Source organism: Alternaria dauci, chromosome 1 (assembly GCF_042100115.1).
Source record: "Alternaria dauci strain A2016 chromosome 1, whole genome shotgun sequence".
In the NCBI taxonomy this organism is placed as follows: Eukaryota; Fungi; Ascomycota; class Dothideomycetes; order Pleosporales; family Pleosporaceae; genus Alternaria; species Alternaria dauci.
In genome coordinates this window covers 2,360,406-2,377,643 of record NC_091272.1, presented here as the reverse complement: position 1 = coordinate 2,377,643, position 17,238 = coordinate 2,360,406, and the positions used below count along the sequence as shown (strand labels likewise).

Sequence of the window (17,238 nt, the reverse complement as noted above, 5' to 3'; positions counted from 1 at the left end):
TCCTTTTGCGAAATTTACTTCTGAGCCCCCGAAATGGAGGCCCTTGCGAGATGAGGCATTAGGCGTTGAAGTTGCCCAGGGTCCACACCTCCGCCCTTTCGCCGCATCCCCAACAACAACAACAGCAGCAACCACGCGACAACTAGCCATCATGGATCTCAATGAGATACAGAATGTCACTACGCGCTTCTTTAATGATGCCAATGCGCAATTCAATCGCATACCAGGCTCCGCCATCGCTGTCCGCTACATCAAGTCGAGTTACCAGAACGACCCGGTTCGCAGCGCGATAGAGTTATTCCTGTTCCTCTTTGCGGTGCGCTACTTGCTTGCACCCAAATACAGCACCCAGAAGAAAGTGCAGCTGACTGATGCCGTATGTTCCGCGCCCTGGGTACAGATGCGTAGATGTGGTAGGCTAACGAGCAGATAGGAGATTGACGAACTGGTCGAAGACTGGACTCCAGAGCCGCTTGTCGCACCGCCTACCGCGCTCGAAGAACTAGACAACGAGAAGCGGCCCATCATTGTTGGGTATAGCACCCTACAGCCCTCGTGGCCTTTTCAGCGTTGCGGACCAATGCTAATCAAGTACCGCGCAGGCCGACCGGTCCCAAGTCGAAGCTCTCCAACGGCCGTACCGTAACGAACCTTGCCTCGTACAACTTCTACAACTTCCTTTCCAACGATGTCCTGAAAGAAAAGGCCATTCAGACCCTACGGACCTACGGCGTTGGCCCCTGTGGGCCCCCTGGCTTCTACGGTACACAGGACGTCCACATGAAGACCGAAGCCGACGTCGCTGCACACCTCGGTGTTCCTGCCTGCATTATTTACGCACAATCGTTCTCGACTATAAGCAGCGTCATCCCCAGTTTCAGCAAGAGAGGAGACATTATTGTGGCGGACCGCGCGCTCAACTTTGCTGCAAGAAAGGGCATCCAAATCAGCCGCAGTACTGTCAGGTGGTTTGAACACAATGACATGGAGGATCTGGAGAACGTGCTCAAGAAGGTTGTCAAGGAGCAAGCCAAGAAGCCGCTTACCAGACGTTTCATCATCACCGAAGGTCTATTTGAGAACATTGGTGATGTGGTGAACCTGCCCAAGATCGTACGTCCATCACATGTCCATGCTTCCGAGGGACATGGATGGTTTTGCTAACATGTTGAAAAGATCGAACTCAAGCTGAAGTACAAATTCCGTCTCATCCTCGACGAAACCTGGTCCTACGGCGTCCTCGGCCGCACCGGCGGCGGTGTCACGGAAGCGCAAAACGTCGATGCTGCAGAAGTAGACATGATAATTGGTTCGCTCTCTGGCCCTCTCTGTGCTGCAGGAGGTTTCTGCGCCGGCAACGAGGAAGTCGTCGAGCACCAGCGCATCTCTTCGGCGTCTTACACCTACTCGGCTGCCCTCCCTGCTTTGCTGAGTACGACCGCTAGTGAGACTATCAGCTTATTGCAACAACAACCGGATATTCTGGCGGGACTCAGGGAGAATGTAAAGGCCATGAGGGGGCAGTTGGACCCCAGGAGCGATTGGGTCCGGTGTAGTAGTTCGGTGGATAACCCGATCATGCTACTAGTTCTGAAAGACGAAGTTATTGACAGCAAGAAGCTGAGCATCGATGACCAAAATCAGATCTTTAGGGAAGTTGTCGACGAGGTACGTATCCTGATGGTGTATGCAAGATTGGTCCTGGACAATATGCTGACTGTTACAGTGTCTTGCGAACGGCGTTCTCATAACACGACTCAAGTCTTTCCCTCTCGGTCTTGGGCTGAACCCCCGAGACGCAGGCTGGCAACCCACACCTGCACTCAAAGTATGCGTGACCAGCGGTCTGACGAAGAAGGAGACAGAGAAGGCTGGCACCATCATAAGGCATGCTATTACCAAGATGGTCAGCAGGCGAAAGTAGAGCCTTGGTTACTTTCAATTGTTACGACAAGGGCGGCGTATCAGGACTTGAAGCATTTGATGATGACCAATTTTGATGTATGATATACTTGGTGTAAAACCTTCTTGCTATGTAGACATACTCGTAATGCATAATATTTGACTGCTGCCGACTCCATCAGTACATATCCTGGGGACAGTTGCATGACGCGCTGGGGATAAGCACAACACTTTTTCCAAAGGCTACGAGCAAGCCCGAGTAGACGCGCAACTCGCTCGACGTGATCGACGGCCAAAGCCTGCATTGCCGGACGTGAGTGCCGATGTCGAACAGCCAGCGCTGGAATTGTGGCACATGGCAAATCATTGGGGCTGAGGCGGGCAGTGCAGTGCAGAGCAACGCGGAAGTTTGCGTAGGACGAAGATGACGTTGGTCTCCCAAGCCTTGATCTAATGGCGCAGGGCACGTCACTGCCCGCCTGCTCACACCAACAACAAGCTTTCTGCATGCAACAACCCTACCTAGATCCTTAACTCTGCCGCACTTTTCTCTTTTTCTAAATTCCATCCTCGCGCAATCAAACTTCTCTTGAGAGAGAGAGCGAGCAGAAGCGCCTACTACGACACCATCACACAAGCACAACATGTCGCAACGACGTAACGGCGGAGAGCCGCAGCCCAAGGACGAGATGCCGCCAGCAAAGGGCGAGGGTATGTCGACACAAAAAGACATTGTCGCATGGGAAGCACAAGTGCTAACAGGAAGAACAGCGCAGGACAAGCAGGCGAGGCTCCTGTCGCAGGAAGCTGGACATTTTTCTCTTGTGAGGGCCCTGCATCTGGCTGATTTCATTACTGAGCTCAATGGTACGTGTTCTACCATCCTCTCCTGACCAACATATCATTTGGCTTGTCCAAGTCGAAGAACCAAAGCATGCGCTGACACGAGAAATTCCAGGCTTCTGCGGTATCATGTCCGTCTTCTCCTCGCTCCGCTACTGCACGCAGTCGGACCCCTTCAACTACACGAACCTGTACTTTGCCCTCGGCTTCATCCCCCTCGGTCTCTTCTTCGACTTCATGGACGGCAAAGTCGCTCGCTGGCGCAAGAAGGCCTCGCTCATGGGCCAGGAGCTCGATTCCTTGGCTGACCTCGTCTCGTTTGGCGTTAGCCCCGCCGCCGCTGCCTTTTGTCTCGGTCTGCGAACACCCGTCGACCATTTCCTCCTGAGTTTCTTCGTGCTCTGCGGTCTTACACGTTTGGCGAGGTTCAATGTCACGGTTGCCATGGTCCCCAAGGATGCGACGGGCAAGAGCAAATACTTTGAGGGCACCCCGATTCCCATGTCGCTGGGTATCGTGCAGGTCATGGCGTACTGGGTGTACAAGGGCTGGACGCTGGAACAGATTCCCATGGGCCTGTGGCTCGAGGGTACGGCGTTTGAGTTTCATCCTGTTGTGGCCATGTTCATACTTCACGGATGTTTGATGGTCAGCAAGAGCGTCAAGATTCCCAAGCCCTAGACCATGGTCTTCAGGAGGAATGCGACTCAATGTCTTGGGTACACGGGTCTTCGCGTTCGGACGATGAGAGCAATGGAACTCGGTTGTAGTGAGAGAGGGAGAGATAGAAAAGCATCAGGTTGCACAACGATGCCGTGATCGATTAGCGGGCGCACAAAACACGATGATACCCTACTATCAATGAAACAATGGTAGAAACATCAACAGACAGATGCACGTGAAGCGTTCGGAAATGGTTATCCTATTACGAAAAACCCAGTGTTCCTAGAACTCTATTGAAATTGTTACTATTACAGAGAAGGTCAAGTTCAATAACGGTGGTATCATAATGGTAAACTTGCGAATCGAGTTTTGCCCGACCAACACAGTTGGAGGTATACAAACATGCCAAAGGGGATGTTTCGGTTCCAGTAAACAAGGTAACTTGTCCAGAAAGTTCACTCATGATAAGAGCAACGCAGCATGTAGTGTCTCGTGGTAGCTGCCCGAAGTGGGCAACGTAATGGCCGCAAGCCGAAGCAAACAAAATACGAAAAGTCGCACTAGCAGAATCACCGCGTGATAATGAGCGAAAAGCCGTCGAGCCATTGTGCGCAGGAACCGGATAGACCGCCGATGGTGTAGCCGCGAGGGGGAATAAGCGTGTGCCTAGACATGGTTAGCTGGTAATTATTACGAATGTGATGCATACATACCCGCTGCCGCCATTCGGGTTTCCGTACCACTCGCTCTTCCGTCCCAAGCTTGTTAGTATCTGCAGACCATCAATCCATAATCCGGCACGCAGAGAAAAGCCAAGCAACAGCTCTCCTTTTCGCGTATCTAGTGCAAATTCAGACATGCTGCCTCCTCGCTTGCCGAAGAGTTGGGTGTCTGTGTCTTCGTATACGAATTCTAATCCATCCATGGCGAAACCATGGTACACTTTGATGCTGAGTAAAAGCTTGGTTTGAATGTGGACGTAATCGAAAATCACTTCCTGCGGCTGTGAGCCCTCCATCTGCGAGTAACCTAGTTTGCCGCCGCGGTAACCCCATCGGCCATCCGGTATCTTGACGCGGGCAATCTTCTGGTTGGAGAGCTGACTGAAATCTTCGACGACGTGCTTGCCTCCACCAGCGGAGTATACTTCGAGCTTCAGGCGCAACTTTTGTTTCTCTTTCGGTAGCAAGGAACGAAGGGTGCTCTCTTCCAGTGTAACCTGTCGTGGATATTGGTTGTCCTGTTCAGCAAACTCTTTCCAGTAATGACAGATATCCTCTCCTTCTAGGTACAGCTCGACCCAAGCGATGCCCGATTTCGAGGTCGCGATGACGCCACCTTGGCTAACATCAACTGTCCATACTTGCACACTGCCATCTCCGTTGATGTTCGGGTTGTCGATGGGTATCCGGAAACAAGGATGAAATCGGAAACGTAGTACATCTAGTTTGTGCCATCTGCATTCATCGTTTGGCAATACTAGCCGCTGACCAGGTGACTTGGTGCGTGTTGAGTATGGCTCTCGGCATGTAAAGGTACGGTTCAACGTAACGTAGTCACGTAACATGACACCCGACTCCTGATGGGGGCAACCGAAGAGATGTCCCGTCTCGTGGAGATGGGCACCAATCCCAATGTTGGCCGCTTCCCAGTAGCTTCCGGACTCGTTGCAGTCATTCGCGACGAATGCAGTATCGGTTTTGGTGCAGTCCTGGAAAGCCTGGAAAACCTCTTCAATGCTCGATGGGTAGCTGTGAAGCGCGTGGGAACCAAAGATGGCCAGTTGCAAATCTCCAGTCCCCCCACCTAAAGCCGCATGCCCTCGAACTGTCTTCTCCTGCGTGTCCCAATGGGTGTCGAGGAACAAGCAGGAGACGTAATGCTTTTGGCCTGGTGCCATGGGGAAGTAGTCTCTGCACGCCTCTATAGCAATGTCGAAAAGTTCGTTTTTCTTCGTTCCTGGACCGTACTGCTGGGCGCGTTCCAGATCGCGTATCTCAGCAACAGATTTCCTGGAGCGAATGACGTGAATCTTTGCCTGCGTCCGGTATTGGTTCTGTTCCCAATCTTGATAACTTAGCGTTCCGGGCTCCCATGCGTCTTCGAAACGGAAACAGCGTCGACCGAATCCATAGCGCTTCATCTGCTCGCCAGTGAAGGCCTGCCAAAGGTATGCAGCCATGCGAAACTTCTTAGTCGCAAGTTCTAGGTTATTTCCTTCTCGCTCGATGCGCTCGGGTGGGGCGTCGTATGTGCCTGGGGAGTCATGACCCAAAATAATTGCGAGCTGTAGGGGCGGCGATTGCGACAATGGGAGGTAGTTTATGTTGATGAAGGAAGTATGAGCGGATACGGAGGTGTTTGGCGAGGAGACCTTGGGCGAGGCAAAGTCGAGTCGGATCCTATTCCAACCCGGCTCGAGATGCACCAAGGCCTTGAAGTAGGAATCGTGTACTGGCCAGCAAGTAGATGGGAAGCGGCCCTGATGGTGATTAACCGTGAGTGTGCCGTCCAACGGTTTGCTCTGTGCCTCTCCAATCTGACCGAATATCAGCAGCACCTGTTGGTGTACCCATGAGTTATCCGAGACAGATAAGACGCGCGGCGCGAGTAGCGAAGATCTGTTGAACGAACTGTTGGAGCCGTTCGAGGTTGGTGATGCTAAGCCATTGGCGCTGTAGCGTTTTACGGGTTCGACAGTCGGTCGCTGGGGTCGCGCAGGCGCAGGCGTGGGGCCATTGGTGAGGTCTTTGGTTTGGGTGTTGATTTCGTCCGTGGTAGAGGTAGCTGGGGTAGTAGAAGGCGTCGACGAGCCGACTTGGGACGAGTTCAGGGTGGAGGCGGAAACGTGGTGGGTGAGACTATTGACAGTTTGGTTTTCTGCACTGGTTGCTGGCCGATCGCCGCTCTTGGACATGCGGCTGCTCTTCCTACCAAGGTTTCTCAGGAAAGACGGCATCGTAACAAGCACAGCGCTGGTGTGGGCTAAGAGTAGCGTCTGGAGGTCCTCGGGCTAGTCTGAGAAGCTTGACAAATTAAGGAATCATAGGCGTAGGTAATGAGCGGCGGTAACGAGCGACACGGGGGGGCGCGATCGGGGAAGCTATGGGGAGCTGGGGTGGACGCGTAATACAGGCGTGATAGTCACTGTAGAGTGGGAACAAGCGAACGGGAGGCTTTACTGGCAATAGCTATGCTACTATGCATGCGGGAAGCGAGTGAAGGCAGTATATGCAGTATGGCGGGAGAGAGCAAAGAAAGATTGTGTTTGAGAAGGTGGCAGCAATGTCTAGGTGGAGAGGGCGCCGACGCGAAGTGCTGCCTCTGGCGATGCAAGCTAGCAGGACCGAACAGGGCAGTTCTGATGGTCGCGCTAGAGGCTTCCAAAAGGGTCAATTGGCAAGAATTGCGCGTTTGTTACTTCGCAACTGCGGAAGATGGACAGAATGGTGGGTTGCATCGAGACGGGCGCGTGGTGAATGAGGTTCGCGACTCAACAGATGACGTTGCGAAAGCATTTAGCCGCTTTGGGATGGCATGCCATGGCATGCCTTCAACTGTCAAGTTGTATCGTGGGCGTGAAACATCCATGGCATGACACGGCGGACTGTACGCAATTGACACACACACGACCAGTGCACGTGAGCTGCGAGGGCTGCACAGATTCTACACGTCGTCATCCGCGCGTTCATCTGGTGTAGCCTCAGAATCCACGGATTTGCGCCCGTTCCCCGACGACGGCGTGCAGCGATAAGGCGGGCCTGAAACAATCCCTAAGGACGATACGTTACCAATAGCATACGATACAATACACTCGCAGTGCCTTAGTCAGCGACTTTACCGCAGCCACCAGACGCACCCCCCTGCCACTCGCCAAACGCTCAGCAGCATAGGTTTTCTTTGTTGCAGGCGCACTCGGACAAGGCTCCAGCGCCGGATAGGAGCCCGCCATGGGGTCACTAGGGCTTTTGTGCCGCTTGCGACTCGTCGCATCTTGACTTCATCATCACTCCCACAACGCCCTGACAAGCACGGGGCCTGTGCTGCCGCAGACTTTGAAGCTAGTCCCCTTGCATCGCCAGCTCCTCACAGTCCTTGCCGACCGTCACCTCAGCTCCGCCCACATGCTGTTTCGACTGTAGCAACTCTAGTGAGACGTCGACAGGGCCATATCATCTGCCCGGCTGCTCCCCTATACGCCTCCTCCAGCAATTGCTACACCATGGCCGAACAGGATGAAGTTGCGAGCAAGGTCCTGCGAAGGGCACAGGTCTCAAAGGTCCAGCTCCCTATGTCCAGCCCCTCGCCCTTGTTTGCTGACACTGTGCTCTTCAGATGACCCGGACGCTGCAGAACCGCCTCGCCCTGGCCAACGTCAAGATGAAGAACGGCTGGGAGAGTCTCAGTCTGGATGCCATTGAGCCTGTCCTCGACGGTGTCGAGCGTAAGCGCAAGCGCCCCGGCTCCAGCAACGAGGCCATGTCAGACGTATCCAGCGTCTCCGAGCGCTTCTACCAGCCCAGCATCCTCGACTCCTCCCCCCTCCAAGCGCCCATCTTCTCAGACGACGTTCGCCGCTCAGTCAGTCGGTCCGTCAGCACCGGCAGCTACATCCAAAACAAGCGACCCCGTTACGACCGAACAAAGTACCCAGCGTCGAGCAACCACGCCCGTGTCAAAGTGAGAACTGCCACCAGTGCTGCCACCTCGTGGAAGAACAACTTCCACCTGCCCGAGTCTTCGCCTGTATGCCACCGCAGACATGCCCGCTTCGGCCGTCAGCATGTCCCCAGCCTGTCCTTTGTCTCTGAGACCTCGACCGTCCCCGATCCGCATTCGCCCCTACTGTCCGAAGACGATGACGAAGACCTACCCATTACATCCTTCTCCCTGAACAGATCGCATTTCCAGTCATCCTTCCAGTCGTCACCGCCGAGGGCCCCACGCACACCGCCCCCTGATGTTGCACGTTCAGCTCGTCTTCGACAACGTGGGTTCAATGCTGCCGGCGCAGCTCGGGAAGGCAAACACGGCGACAACGATGCGAGCCTCTTAATGTATCTCGCCACGTCACCCACGCCGGTTCGACCCGGTCACCAGAAGCCGCAAATGCTTGCCCCGTCGACTCCGCCGCCGAAAGCCACACCCCTTCCCTCGTCGATGATGTCCACACCGGGCGGTGGTGGCTCTCATTATACAGGCTTCGGTCTTGCGACACCGTCAACGAACCTCAACTTTGCAGAGTTCCTCAACATGTCGCCGAGCCCTGCGCAGGTCAATGCATCGTCGTGGAACCGCACACCTGTTGCCACCAGGACACCCGCTGCTGTCCGCGAAGCACGGCGTCATCTCACCTTTGACAATATTGCTCCATCTGGTGATGCTTCACACATGACTAGCCACATGGGAAAAGTAGATAGCTTCGGCATGGACCTCGGCGGCGAACTGATCTCGTAAAGTTCATCTCATCCACCATATACAACAACCCAGCAAGCGTTTGGGCACGACGCAACGACATCCTGGCGACATTGAGCACGTTTGGTGCATCGCACATCTACTTTTCCATGCATTGCTGCTATCCAGTGGCTTCTCTTCTTTTCATCTGGATTCTTTGATAAGCATGGCGTTCACGGAGGCTTGGCCTCTTTCTGGATTTCGAAGGCATTATCGACACAACCTACGCATCACTGCACACGTCTTCTACGTTAACTTTCGCATGCATCCGCCAACTGTTCTCCGGCGATAAAATCGAGCTAGCTACAACGCAGGCGTTTTGTACCACTTATTGACATATCCCATTTGCACACTTCTTTTAACAATTGTATTCTAAGCTATTTTTGTTTCCTTTGTTTGCTATCCGCACATTACAGCATAGTGCTGCAGCATCACATTATGCGATTTCGGTAGACTGGGACCGAAGGACTAGCCAGGCACCCACCATGCACCTGCAATGCGGGTTGTGGTCACATAGGCGATTAATAAAACGCATTGATTCATAAATGCCGTACATATATATGGTTTTCTGGTTCCGCTAATGTGCCTAGTATGCGTTGCGCTGTGTGCGACAGCAAACCACTGCGACGCCACATCGTTACGACGACCACGACGTTTCCAGCAATTACATACCCCGTCGCTACGCGACAAATGCGAACATGATTGACGGGGCGTGGGCGGATGGTGTGAACTGGCCATCGCTTGCGCAACCTCAATGAGCGCTAGCTAACCAAAGTTATCGTGACCACTGCACCATCATGATCACCACACCATAAGGGTATTATCTGCATGTGCCCTACATATATGACACAGAGTAGCTCCAGGACTCTCGAGCCACTCTAGCCCAGATAAGAGTCCTAGTGTTCCACACAAGCAGCAGCCAGCCACAAACCTCCTCTTCCTAGCCTCCGGATATCCTCTCAACCAATGAGCGGTAACAAAAGCGACGCGCTCCACGGGTAGTCGACGCGTTTCGTGCCAACTTCGTGTCCCCTTTGAAATATTGTGATTGGCTCATGGGGTGAAAACGCAAGGCTCGCCCCTGGTCGCCAAGGGTAACGATTAAGACCTGATGCGGAAGCATGGCTGGTATTGAAACGCGATGATGTAAGGCAGATTGGGGAAACTTGCATGACTGATGTGGATTGATGACGGGATGATCGCCGATTTAGTGCTTGTCGGGCGATGGATGGCTGGTGATTAGTGCATGGATCACGGGCATGGGTGTCTAGCTTGGACGTTCGTCGGCTGGGTGATGGACATGGATGGGACGGGACGGTGCGGTGAAGAATCGACATGGCACGTACTCGCTCGTAGCGTAGCCAAAAGTAAAAGAAAGGACGCATCACTGCTCTGGCAAAGCGTAAAATCTTGTAATCTATCTTGCAGGGTGCAAGATCTCCATTTCCCTTTCTTTTTCCGGTCATTACCTTCTTTGTTCTTTGCCCGCAGTGTTAGCCTGATGTCCTCGCGTGACCCGCGGCTCCATATCCGGGTAGAATAAGCACCGCAAATCCTCTCGTTGAAAATGGGGTTCTGGCAAACCTGCTTTCGGCGGTGCATTGCCCGTGTTCGTATTGTGGCCTAGCGGTAAGGGAATTAGGCTTGGTGCTTATAGCAGTGGTCCTAGGTTCCGCGGAAGGGAAGGGAAGGGAAGGGAAAATGGAAGCGGAGATGGGAATTCGATGCAGGGCATGTAGAATGCAGGTGAAGCTGTGGTACCAGTCACTGATATGTCAATGTCTCCGTGTTGGATGCTCCCGGTGCCCGAAAGGTTACAATATTCATAGGAAAGAAGGGCCGCGTGCCCAGCGGCTAACTACTGTTATATATACCCTTATCCCTAGGCAGTCTCATCGCATGTTGGCACGTTGAAGATGTGAACAAATTCGTTAGGTTCAAGTGGTTACTATTTAAGAGGTTGTTCCGCTTTTGTCCATCATACGACTGCGATGATTCCATAGCTCGTCGCTCCTATCATATATCGTCTCTTCCTTTCATCCCTCATTCCATGCATCCCTTCGGTATCTCGTGATGGAGAGAGAAAGAAAAAACATTGGTATAACGCCGCCGCTACCGCTAGAACACGCGCAATGGCACTCCATCATATACACATGGCCCATTCTTTTAGGCAGTAAAGAAAGAAGAATTCAAGACATAAATAAGATGGACCAGAGTCCTGAGAAGCGAAGTAGGCAGGCAGGTCCGAGCCGCCAGATCACCGTACGTATTGGTTCGAGTTGACCTGGCTGGCCATGACCATCATCCAAACGAGGAATATGCTGCCGATGATCCAGAAGGCGAATTCAGCTTGCCAACATTGACCTATTCTTTGTTAGCCACGTAATACTCCACAAGTCCAATCTACCACGCTGCTTGTGGAGCTCGGGAGCATACTCACAGATGTTCCTCTGCTGCAGAAACGCCAATGTCTCCAAAGTTGGTCCACTTGTGTCATCGTTGAAAACGAATGTGTTACATTGGTTGTTGATATTTGGTCCGGCGAAAAGTTGGATCGCGGTTCCGATTATTCCGGCGATGAAGAGGACGAGAAGGATGAAGGACAGTAGCATCATGGTGCCTGGGAGCAGTCTTCGCTGCGCAATGAAGACGATTTCGATAATGATGAAGATTACAGCCAATGTGCCGACTGTGACACCGTAGGGCATGATCCTAGGAAGTTTGTTAGTACAATTGTTTCATGACACATGTTTTCACTTCTTGCCGTGTTGGCTATATCGGAAGTTGCGGTTTTAGCGTACCAAGGTGTTCCTAATCCCATTCGATCTTGTATGGCCATGAATTGCGCATTGACTCCCAATATTGTTCCCGCTGTTGCCAACATGACAATTGTCCAAATATTCAGCTGTAGGTCAGGCCAGTAGTACTTCTCCCGTACTACTATCGCTGAGCCTACAACTGTGCCTGAATGTCCTGCGCGCGCCATTGCGTTGGTTTTTCACGCCTCGGCGGCTACCTTGAGACGAGGCTGGAGTATGCGATTGGGGTCGAGCTTGGGCTGTAGGAAGATGGTGTTGTTGGGCGCGATGTGGACGACGGTGGCGGTCGGCTGGTGGGATGTTTCTTCAGGTCCAAACCTCTTGCGCTTCTAGCTACAGAGCCTTGTATCCTTGATATGCGATGCCGCCTATCCGCAGATTGGGCTTGGGACTTGGCGCTACCACAATGTTTCCCTTCTCCTATACCACGAAAGACTGATGCTTTTTCGCTCCCGGTCGCCACTTGCTTTTGTCGCAAAAGCACGTTGAGTTCTTGCCCGTGCGGTTGTAAGGTGCGTCGGATGATAAATGACGTTACGAGTAACCTCAGCAACGCGCGAGAGTGTTGCGGGGCGGATGCGGAGGTCTCGGAGGTGCCTCAGCAGCGAACAACTTCCTTCAAGACGTTGTGTTGTAATTATGGGCGAGAGAATCAGGAACAATGTCTGCAGAGACGCGGAGAAGAGAATGATGGGAATCGCAATTATGAGATGCTGAAATTGCGAAAGCCCCTGTTGTTGTGGTCCGAGGAACCATCATGCCAGCCTCCTAAGCTTTGATGGGGGCTGGAAACGAGACTATTGGGCGCGGCAAAAACAGCCATTGCCGGAAACCTGAAATGTTGGCCATCTGGGATGTTCTGAACATTTGACAATTGTGACGTCTGAATTATTGTTTATGAGTAATCTTAGCAACGTTGCAAATAGTCAGTCTGTGCATGTTGTTGCTGTTGATGTTTGCGAGGTTGGGCATTGTACCCGCTACTGCTCTACGCAAGCAGTATTCGGTAGGTGTACACAGAGCCTCGGCACTCTTTGCCGTGCTCCAAGACGGATCAATAAGGTCGAACGTGCAATAGTAATTGGTCTGCTTTGTCGCAACCATTCTAGCTGACTTGACGAGTTCGACTTGCATCACCTTCCGAGCTTGTTCAGCACGGGCGCTATCGCAGAACTCTCCTCCGAAGAAGGATTCACTCGCCCAAATGCATCGGGCAAGTTGAACTTTAGAGTAATTTGACTAGAAAATATAACGCGCGCACCCTTCACAGAGTGTCCACAGCAAGGCGCCATGTCTAGACATGATACAGTGATCCCATCAACTCCAAAACGCCTCAAATGATCATGGTATCGGTAGGTAGTCGTAGGATCGAGCCGAAACGGCAGCGCAAACGGTTGCGCATTGCCAGCGTGTTCCGAAAGAAGTGGTTGCCGTCCCAGTCCGAGGCACTTAGTATCCTCCTCGTCCACGTCCACCACCGCGTCCACCTCTTGAGAAACCTCCACCGCCGCCGCCACGGCCGCCAAATCCGCTTCCTCCACGGCCACCGAAGCTGCCTCCACGCCCAGGGGGTCCGCCACGACCTCGGGGTGCTCCACGGCCGCGACCTCCAAAGCCGCGAGAGCCTCCACGGGGTGCTCCGCGACCGGCACCGGCAGGCCTTTTGGGCTTGGTGACACCGCCAACGGGCTTGGGCTTGGGAAGGAACCTAAGTTGATCAGCGCAAAACTCCCAAATACCGTCTAGGTTGGCTTACCTGTCAAGAGGCAGCAGCTTGTCGCCTCCAATGTAGAACTTGTCGCCAGCCTTGAAAGACTTGGCTTGTATGCCCTCCTGGGGCTTGATGGTGAAGTAGACCTGGTTCAAAGGGCCGAGGATCTCGTCGACCTTGCCAACGGGCGTCTGTAGCTGGGTCAGCCCATTGTGCTCGATGCTTCTCGTCGAAGTCTATGTACCTTGTTCTCGAGATAGATGGGCGCGTTGAAGTACGGGATCTTTGTGTTTATCGATTCGCAGAACATTTCGTTTTCGCAGTCGTGGACGAACTTGCCCATTTCTAGCATGGCGATTAGCAGATTTCCATGCAGCTGAAGCGCTCCACATACCGATGACAGTGTCTGGGGGTCCGAATGAGGCTCCCATGCCACCGCGTCCTGTCGCGCATTAGCTGAAAAGTCGGGGATAGCTTGGAGCGTGCTACACACCTCCGCGAGGAGTAAATCCGCCACGTCCGCCGAAGCCGCCGCCGCGACCGCCACGAGGAGTACCGCGAAATGCCATGTTGTTCGTTGTGGTGAAGGTGGATCGGTGCGCGAAAGGTGAGCTTGGTCTAGAGCTTCGCGAAAAGTTCGAACTGAAAATGAAGTTGCAGATAGCGCAGCCAATCGGTGCCACGTTTCGCCGGTGGCTCCTTCTGCCGCATGCAACCCCACCAAATGCGCCTGCTAAAGCCCGAGTGGGCTGTCGTGCGCGCGCTTCTTTTTGGCATTGGCATCCAGTCCGACGTTACTTTGCTTCCCGACTTGGCTTTTCACCCTGCGCCAGAGCCAGAGCCAGTGCAGCCTGCACCTCCGCCATACAGTCATCCGGCCTCGACTACGCTCCCGGGTTGCCATACCTCGCACACGACTGACTCACAACTCGTACAACCCCGCCGAACGCGCTTCACGCTCAATCACCACACCAACATGGCCGACGCAGTCAAAGATGCCGTCAACTCGGCCGTCGAGGGCGTCAAGAACCTGTCCGTAGCTGCCGAAGAGAAAGTCGCCCAGAAGGAGAACAAGGCCCCTAAACCCAAGAAGGAGAAGAAAGCCAAGGGAGACGCTGGCGATGGCCGTCCCTTGATGCTCGACCCTCCGCCCGCTTTTATCGACCACCGCATCCAAATCTTCGAGAAGCTCAAGGCGAAATACGACGAAGAGATTGCCCAGAAGCCCCGCGGTATGCTCACCACATCGTGACCACAGTCCTCTCACCCACCCACTGACACATGACGCCTTACAGAGAAGATCACCATTACACTCGAGGACGGCAAGAACATTGAAGGAGAGTCATGGGTCACCAGCCCCGCAGATATTGCGCGAAACATTTCAAAGAGTCTGTTCGAGCGCACCGTCGTTGCACGTCTCGACAAGGGCACACCAGATGAGACACTATGGGATCTCGAGCGACCTCTGGAGAAGAGCTGCAAGCTTGAGCTCCTGCCCTTCGACGACCCGGAAGGCAAGAAGGTCTTCTGGCACTCGAGCGCACATATCTTGGGAGAAGCATCGGAACGCAGGTTCGGTTGCGACCTTTGCATTGGCCCTCCAATCGAGGACGGTTTCTACTACGAGGTCAGTTCGCTCCTATTGGCTAATAGTACCAACTAATCACGCAACAGATGGCTCTTCCTGACAACGCTGCAGTTGACCCTGCCGACCATAAGCCGCTCGAGACCATTGTCAACTCCATTGTCAAGGAGAAGCAGCCGTTCCAGCGCTTGACTCTCTCCAAAGACGACCTGTAAGCTTCATATCTCATACGCAGGCATCTGTTCTGACCTCTCCAGGCTCGAAATGTTCAAGTCGAACAAGTACAAGCAGCACATTATCAAGGACAAAATCGCAGACGGCACCTTCACCACCGTATACCGCAACGGACCATTGATCGACCTTTGCCGAGGACCACACGTACCACACACCGGACGGATAAAGCAGTTCAAGGTCATGAAGAACTCTGCTTCGTACTTCTTGGGTGATGCCAAGAACGACAGTTTACAGCGTATCTACGGTGTGTCGTTCCCTGACAAGGACGCGATGCAGGCCCATCTCAAGTTCCTCGAGGAGGCCGCCAAGCGAGACCACCGCAAGATTGGAAAGGAACAGGAATTATTCTTCTTCCATGAGTTCAGCCCTGGCTCATGCTTCTTCCTCCCACACGGTCAAATCATCTACAATACACTGCAAGCATTCCTGCGCGAGGAGTACTGGAATCGTGGGTACCAGGAGGTGGCATCACCAAACATGTACAACTCTGCGCTTTGGAAGATCTCTGGTCACTGGCAGCACTATGCCGAAGACATGTTTACCTTTGACGTCGAGAAGGAGAAGTGGGCGCTGAAGCCTATGAACTGCCCTGGACACTGTCTCATCTTCAAGCATCGCGAGCGAAGCTACAGGGAATTGCCCATTCGTATGGCTGACTTTGGTATTCTGCACCGAAACGAGGCCAGCGGTGCGCTCACTGGTCTTACACGAGTTCGTCGATTCCAACAAGATGACACGCACGTATTCTGTACCCAAGATCAAATCACAGAGGAGATCTTCGCACTCTTCGACTTTTTGAAGGCGGTATATGGGAAGTTCGGCTTCACATTCAAGCTGAAGCTGAGCACACGCCCAGAGGGCTTCCTTGGTGATATCGATACCTGGAACAAGGCAGAAGCTAAGCTGACTGACGCTCTGAATGAGTTCACCGCTGCTGGTGGTGGCGCTTGGGAGCTCAACCCAGGTGACGGTGCCTTCTACGGACCCAAGATCGACATCACCATCTCTGACGCTCTGAAGCGAGAGTTCCAGTGCGCCACCATTCAACTTGATTTCCAACTGCCTAACCAGTTCGAGCTTGAATACATGACATCTGAGGTTATTCCTACAAAACCCAAGGACCAACCACAGGAAGGCGAACACATCGAGCAAAAGAAGGAGAAGCCGGAAGGCGCCGATGTTACCATTCCCAAGAAGATCAAAGAACCGCAACCAGGTTATGCTCGTCCTGTCATGATCCATCGTGCGATTTATGGATCTTTCGAGCGATTCATCGCGTAAGCTCTATTCCCTTGGCACAATCAAGTATCTTGTTAACAAGAATAGTATCCTCACAGAGCACTTCGCTGGTCGATGGCCTTTCTGGCTCTCCCCTCGTCAAGTCATGGTCATTCCCGTCATGCCAGGTGCAAATGATTATGTCAAGGAAGTCCAAGCCGCCCTCCGCAAACGCCATCTCCACGCCGACATCGACATCAGCGGCAACACCATGCAGAAGAAGATTCGCACAGCGCAACTTGCCCTGTACAACTTCATCATGGTCGTTGGTGCTGAGGAACAACAAGCCCGAGCTGTCAACTGGAGGAACCGTGATGACCAGGAAACACAGCAGCGTGGTGTTATTGTGCCGCTTGATGAAGCAATAGAGAAGCTGGTCAAGTTGAGGGATGAGCGCAGCATTGAGAACAAGGTCTAAGTTTACGATGTGAGAAGATATCGGCTAGATGCATGAGAAGGCGTATATGGCATGAAGATACGATTTGATGAAGGAGCAAGAGAGAAACCGAGGGTTTGTGTAGTTTCAGTGTACGGCTATTCCGTCGCATCCACAATCTCGAACAACAACGCATAAGCAGCAATTGCTCTCTGTGATGCCTTGGGTCTCAACACTGTGATGTGGCAGAACCCAGCCCAGGGAATGCATGTTTTTACCTGCCGTCTTTGTTTGTTGCTCAAGAGATCTTTTTCTCAATGAAAGTCGTAGCATTCACCTGTTCACCATGGTATTTGTAAAGCGAGGTAGATGT

The 17,238-nt window shown here is 53.0% G+C and overlaps 7 protein-coding genes across 7 annotated transcripts; 4 read left to right on the top strand and 3 right to left on the bottom strand.

Moving 5' to 3' along the window:
• Window positions 1–151: 151 nt before the first annotated feature.
• On the top strand, window positions 152–1,924 carry ACET3X_000722 (uncharacterized protein; the record flags this gene model as incomplete). Its single annotated transcript, XM_069448049.1, has 5 exons — window positions 152–376; window positions 434–534; window positions 603–1,113; window positions 1,177–1,668; window positions 1,727–1,924. 5 exons carry the CDS (start codon window positions 152–154, stop codon window positions 1,922–1,924), a joined length of 1,527 nt encoding a protein of 508 aa, XP_069310964.1.
• A 622-nt stretch (window positions 1,925–2,546) lies between these two features.
• On the top strand, window positions 2,547–3,426 carry ACET3X_000721 (uncharacterized protein; the record flags this gene model as incomplete). The annotated part of the gene is made up of 3 exons (XM_069448048.1): window positions 2,547–2,613; window positions 2,674–2,769; window positions 2,861–3,426. The coding sequence occupies 3 exons, from the start codon at window positions 2,547–2,549 to the stop codon at window positions 3,424–3,426; spliced, it is 729 nt and encodes a 242-aa protein (XP_069310963.1).
• A 551-nt stretch (window positions 3,427–3,977) lies between these two features.
• ACET3X_000720 (uncharacterized protein) lies at window positions 3,978–6,367 on the bottom strand (the record flags this gene model as incomplete). The annotated part of the gene is made up of 2 exons (XM_069448047.1): window positions 3,978–4,074; window positions 4,122–6,367. The coding sequence occupies 2 exons, from the start codon at window positions 6,365–6,367 to the stop codon at window positions 3,978–3,980; spliced, it is 2,343 nt and encodes a 780-aa protein (XP_069310962.1).
• A 1,263-nt stretch (window positions 6,368–7,630) lies between these two features.
• ACET3X_000719 (uncharacterized protein) lies at window positions 7,631–8,865 on the top strand (the record flags this gene model as incomplete). The annotated part of the gene is made up of 2 exons (XM_069448046.1): window positions 7,631–7,687; window positions 7,744–8,865. 2 exons carry the CDS (start codon window positions 7,631–7,633, stop codon window positions 8,863–8,865), a joined length of 1,179 nt encoding a protein of 392 aa, XP_069310961.1.
• Window positions 8,866–11,119: 2,254 nt separating this feature from the next.
• Window positions 11,120–11,848, bottom strand: ACET3X_000718 (uncharacterized protein; the record flags this gene model as incomplete). Its single annotated transcript, XM_069448045.1, has 3 exons — window positions 11,120–11,226; window positions 11,303–11,574; window positions 11,664–11,848. 3 exons carry the CDS (start codon window positions 11,846–11,848, stop codon window positions 11,120–11,122), a joined length of 564 nt encoding a protein of 187 aa, XP_069310960.1.
• Window positions 11,849–13,130: 1,282 nt separating this feature from the next.
• ACET3X_000717 (uncharacterized protein) lies at window positions 13,131–13,961 on the bottom strand (the record flags this gene model as incomplete). Its single annotated transcript, XM_069448044.1, has 5 exons — window positions 13,131–13,389; window positions 13,438–13,583; window positions 13,637–13,737; window positions 13,787–13,834; window positions 13,886–13,961. The coding sequence occupies 5 exons, from the start codon at window positions 13,959–13,961 to the stop codon at window positions 13,131–13,133; spliced, it is 630 nt and encodes a 209-aa protein (XP_069310959.1).
• A 407-nt stretch (window positions 13,962–14,368) lies between these two features.
• ACET3X_000716 (uncharacterized protein) lies at window positions 14,369–16,907 on the top strand (the record flags this gene model as incomplete). The annotated part of the gene is made up of 5 exons (XM_069448043.1): window positions 14,369–14,624; window positions 14,688–15,019; window positions 15,067–15,188; window positions 15,235–16,488; window positions 16,538–16,907. 5 exons carry the CDS (start codon window positions 14,369–14,371, stop codon window positions 16,905–16,907), a joined length of 2,334 nt encoding a protein of 777 aa, XP_069310958.1.
• Window positions 16,908–17,238: the final 331 nt, after the last annotated feature.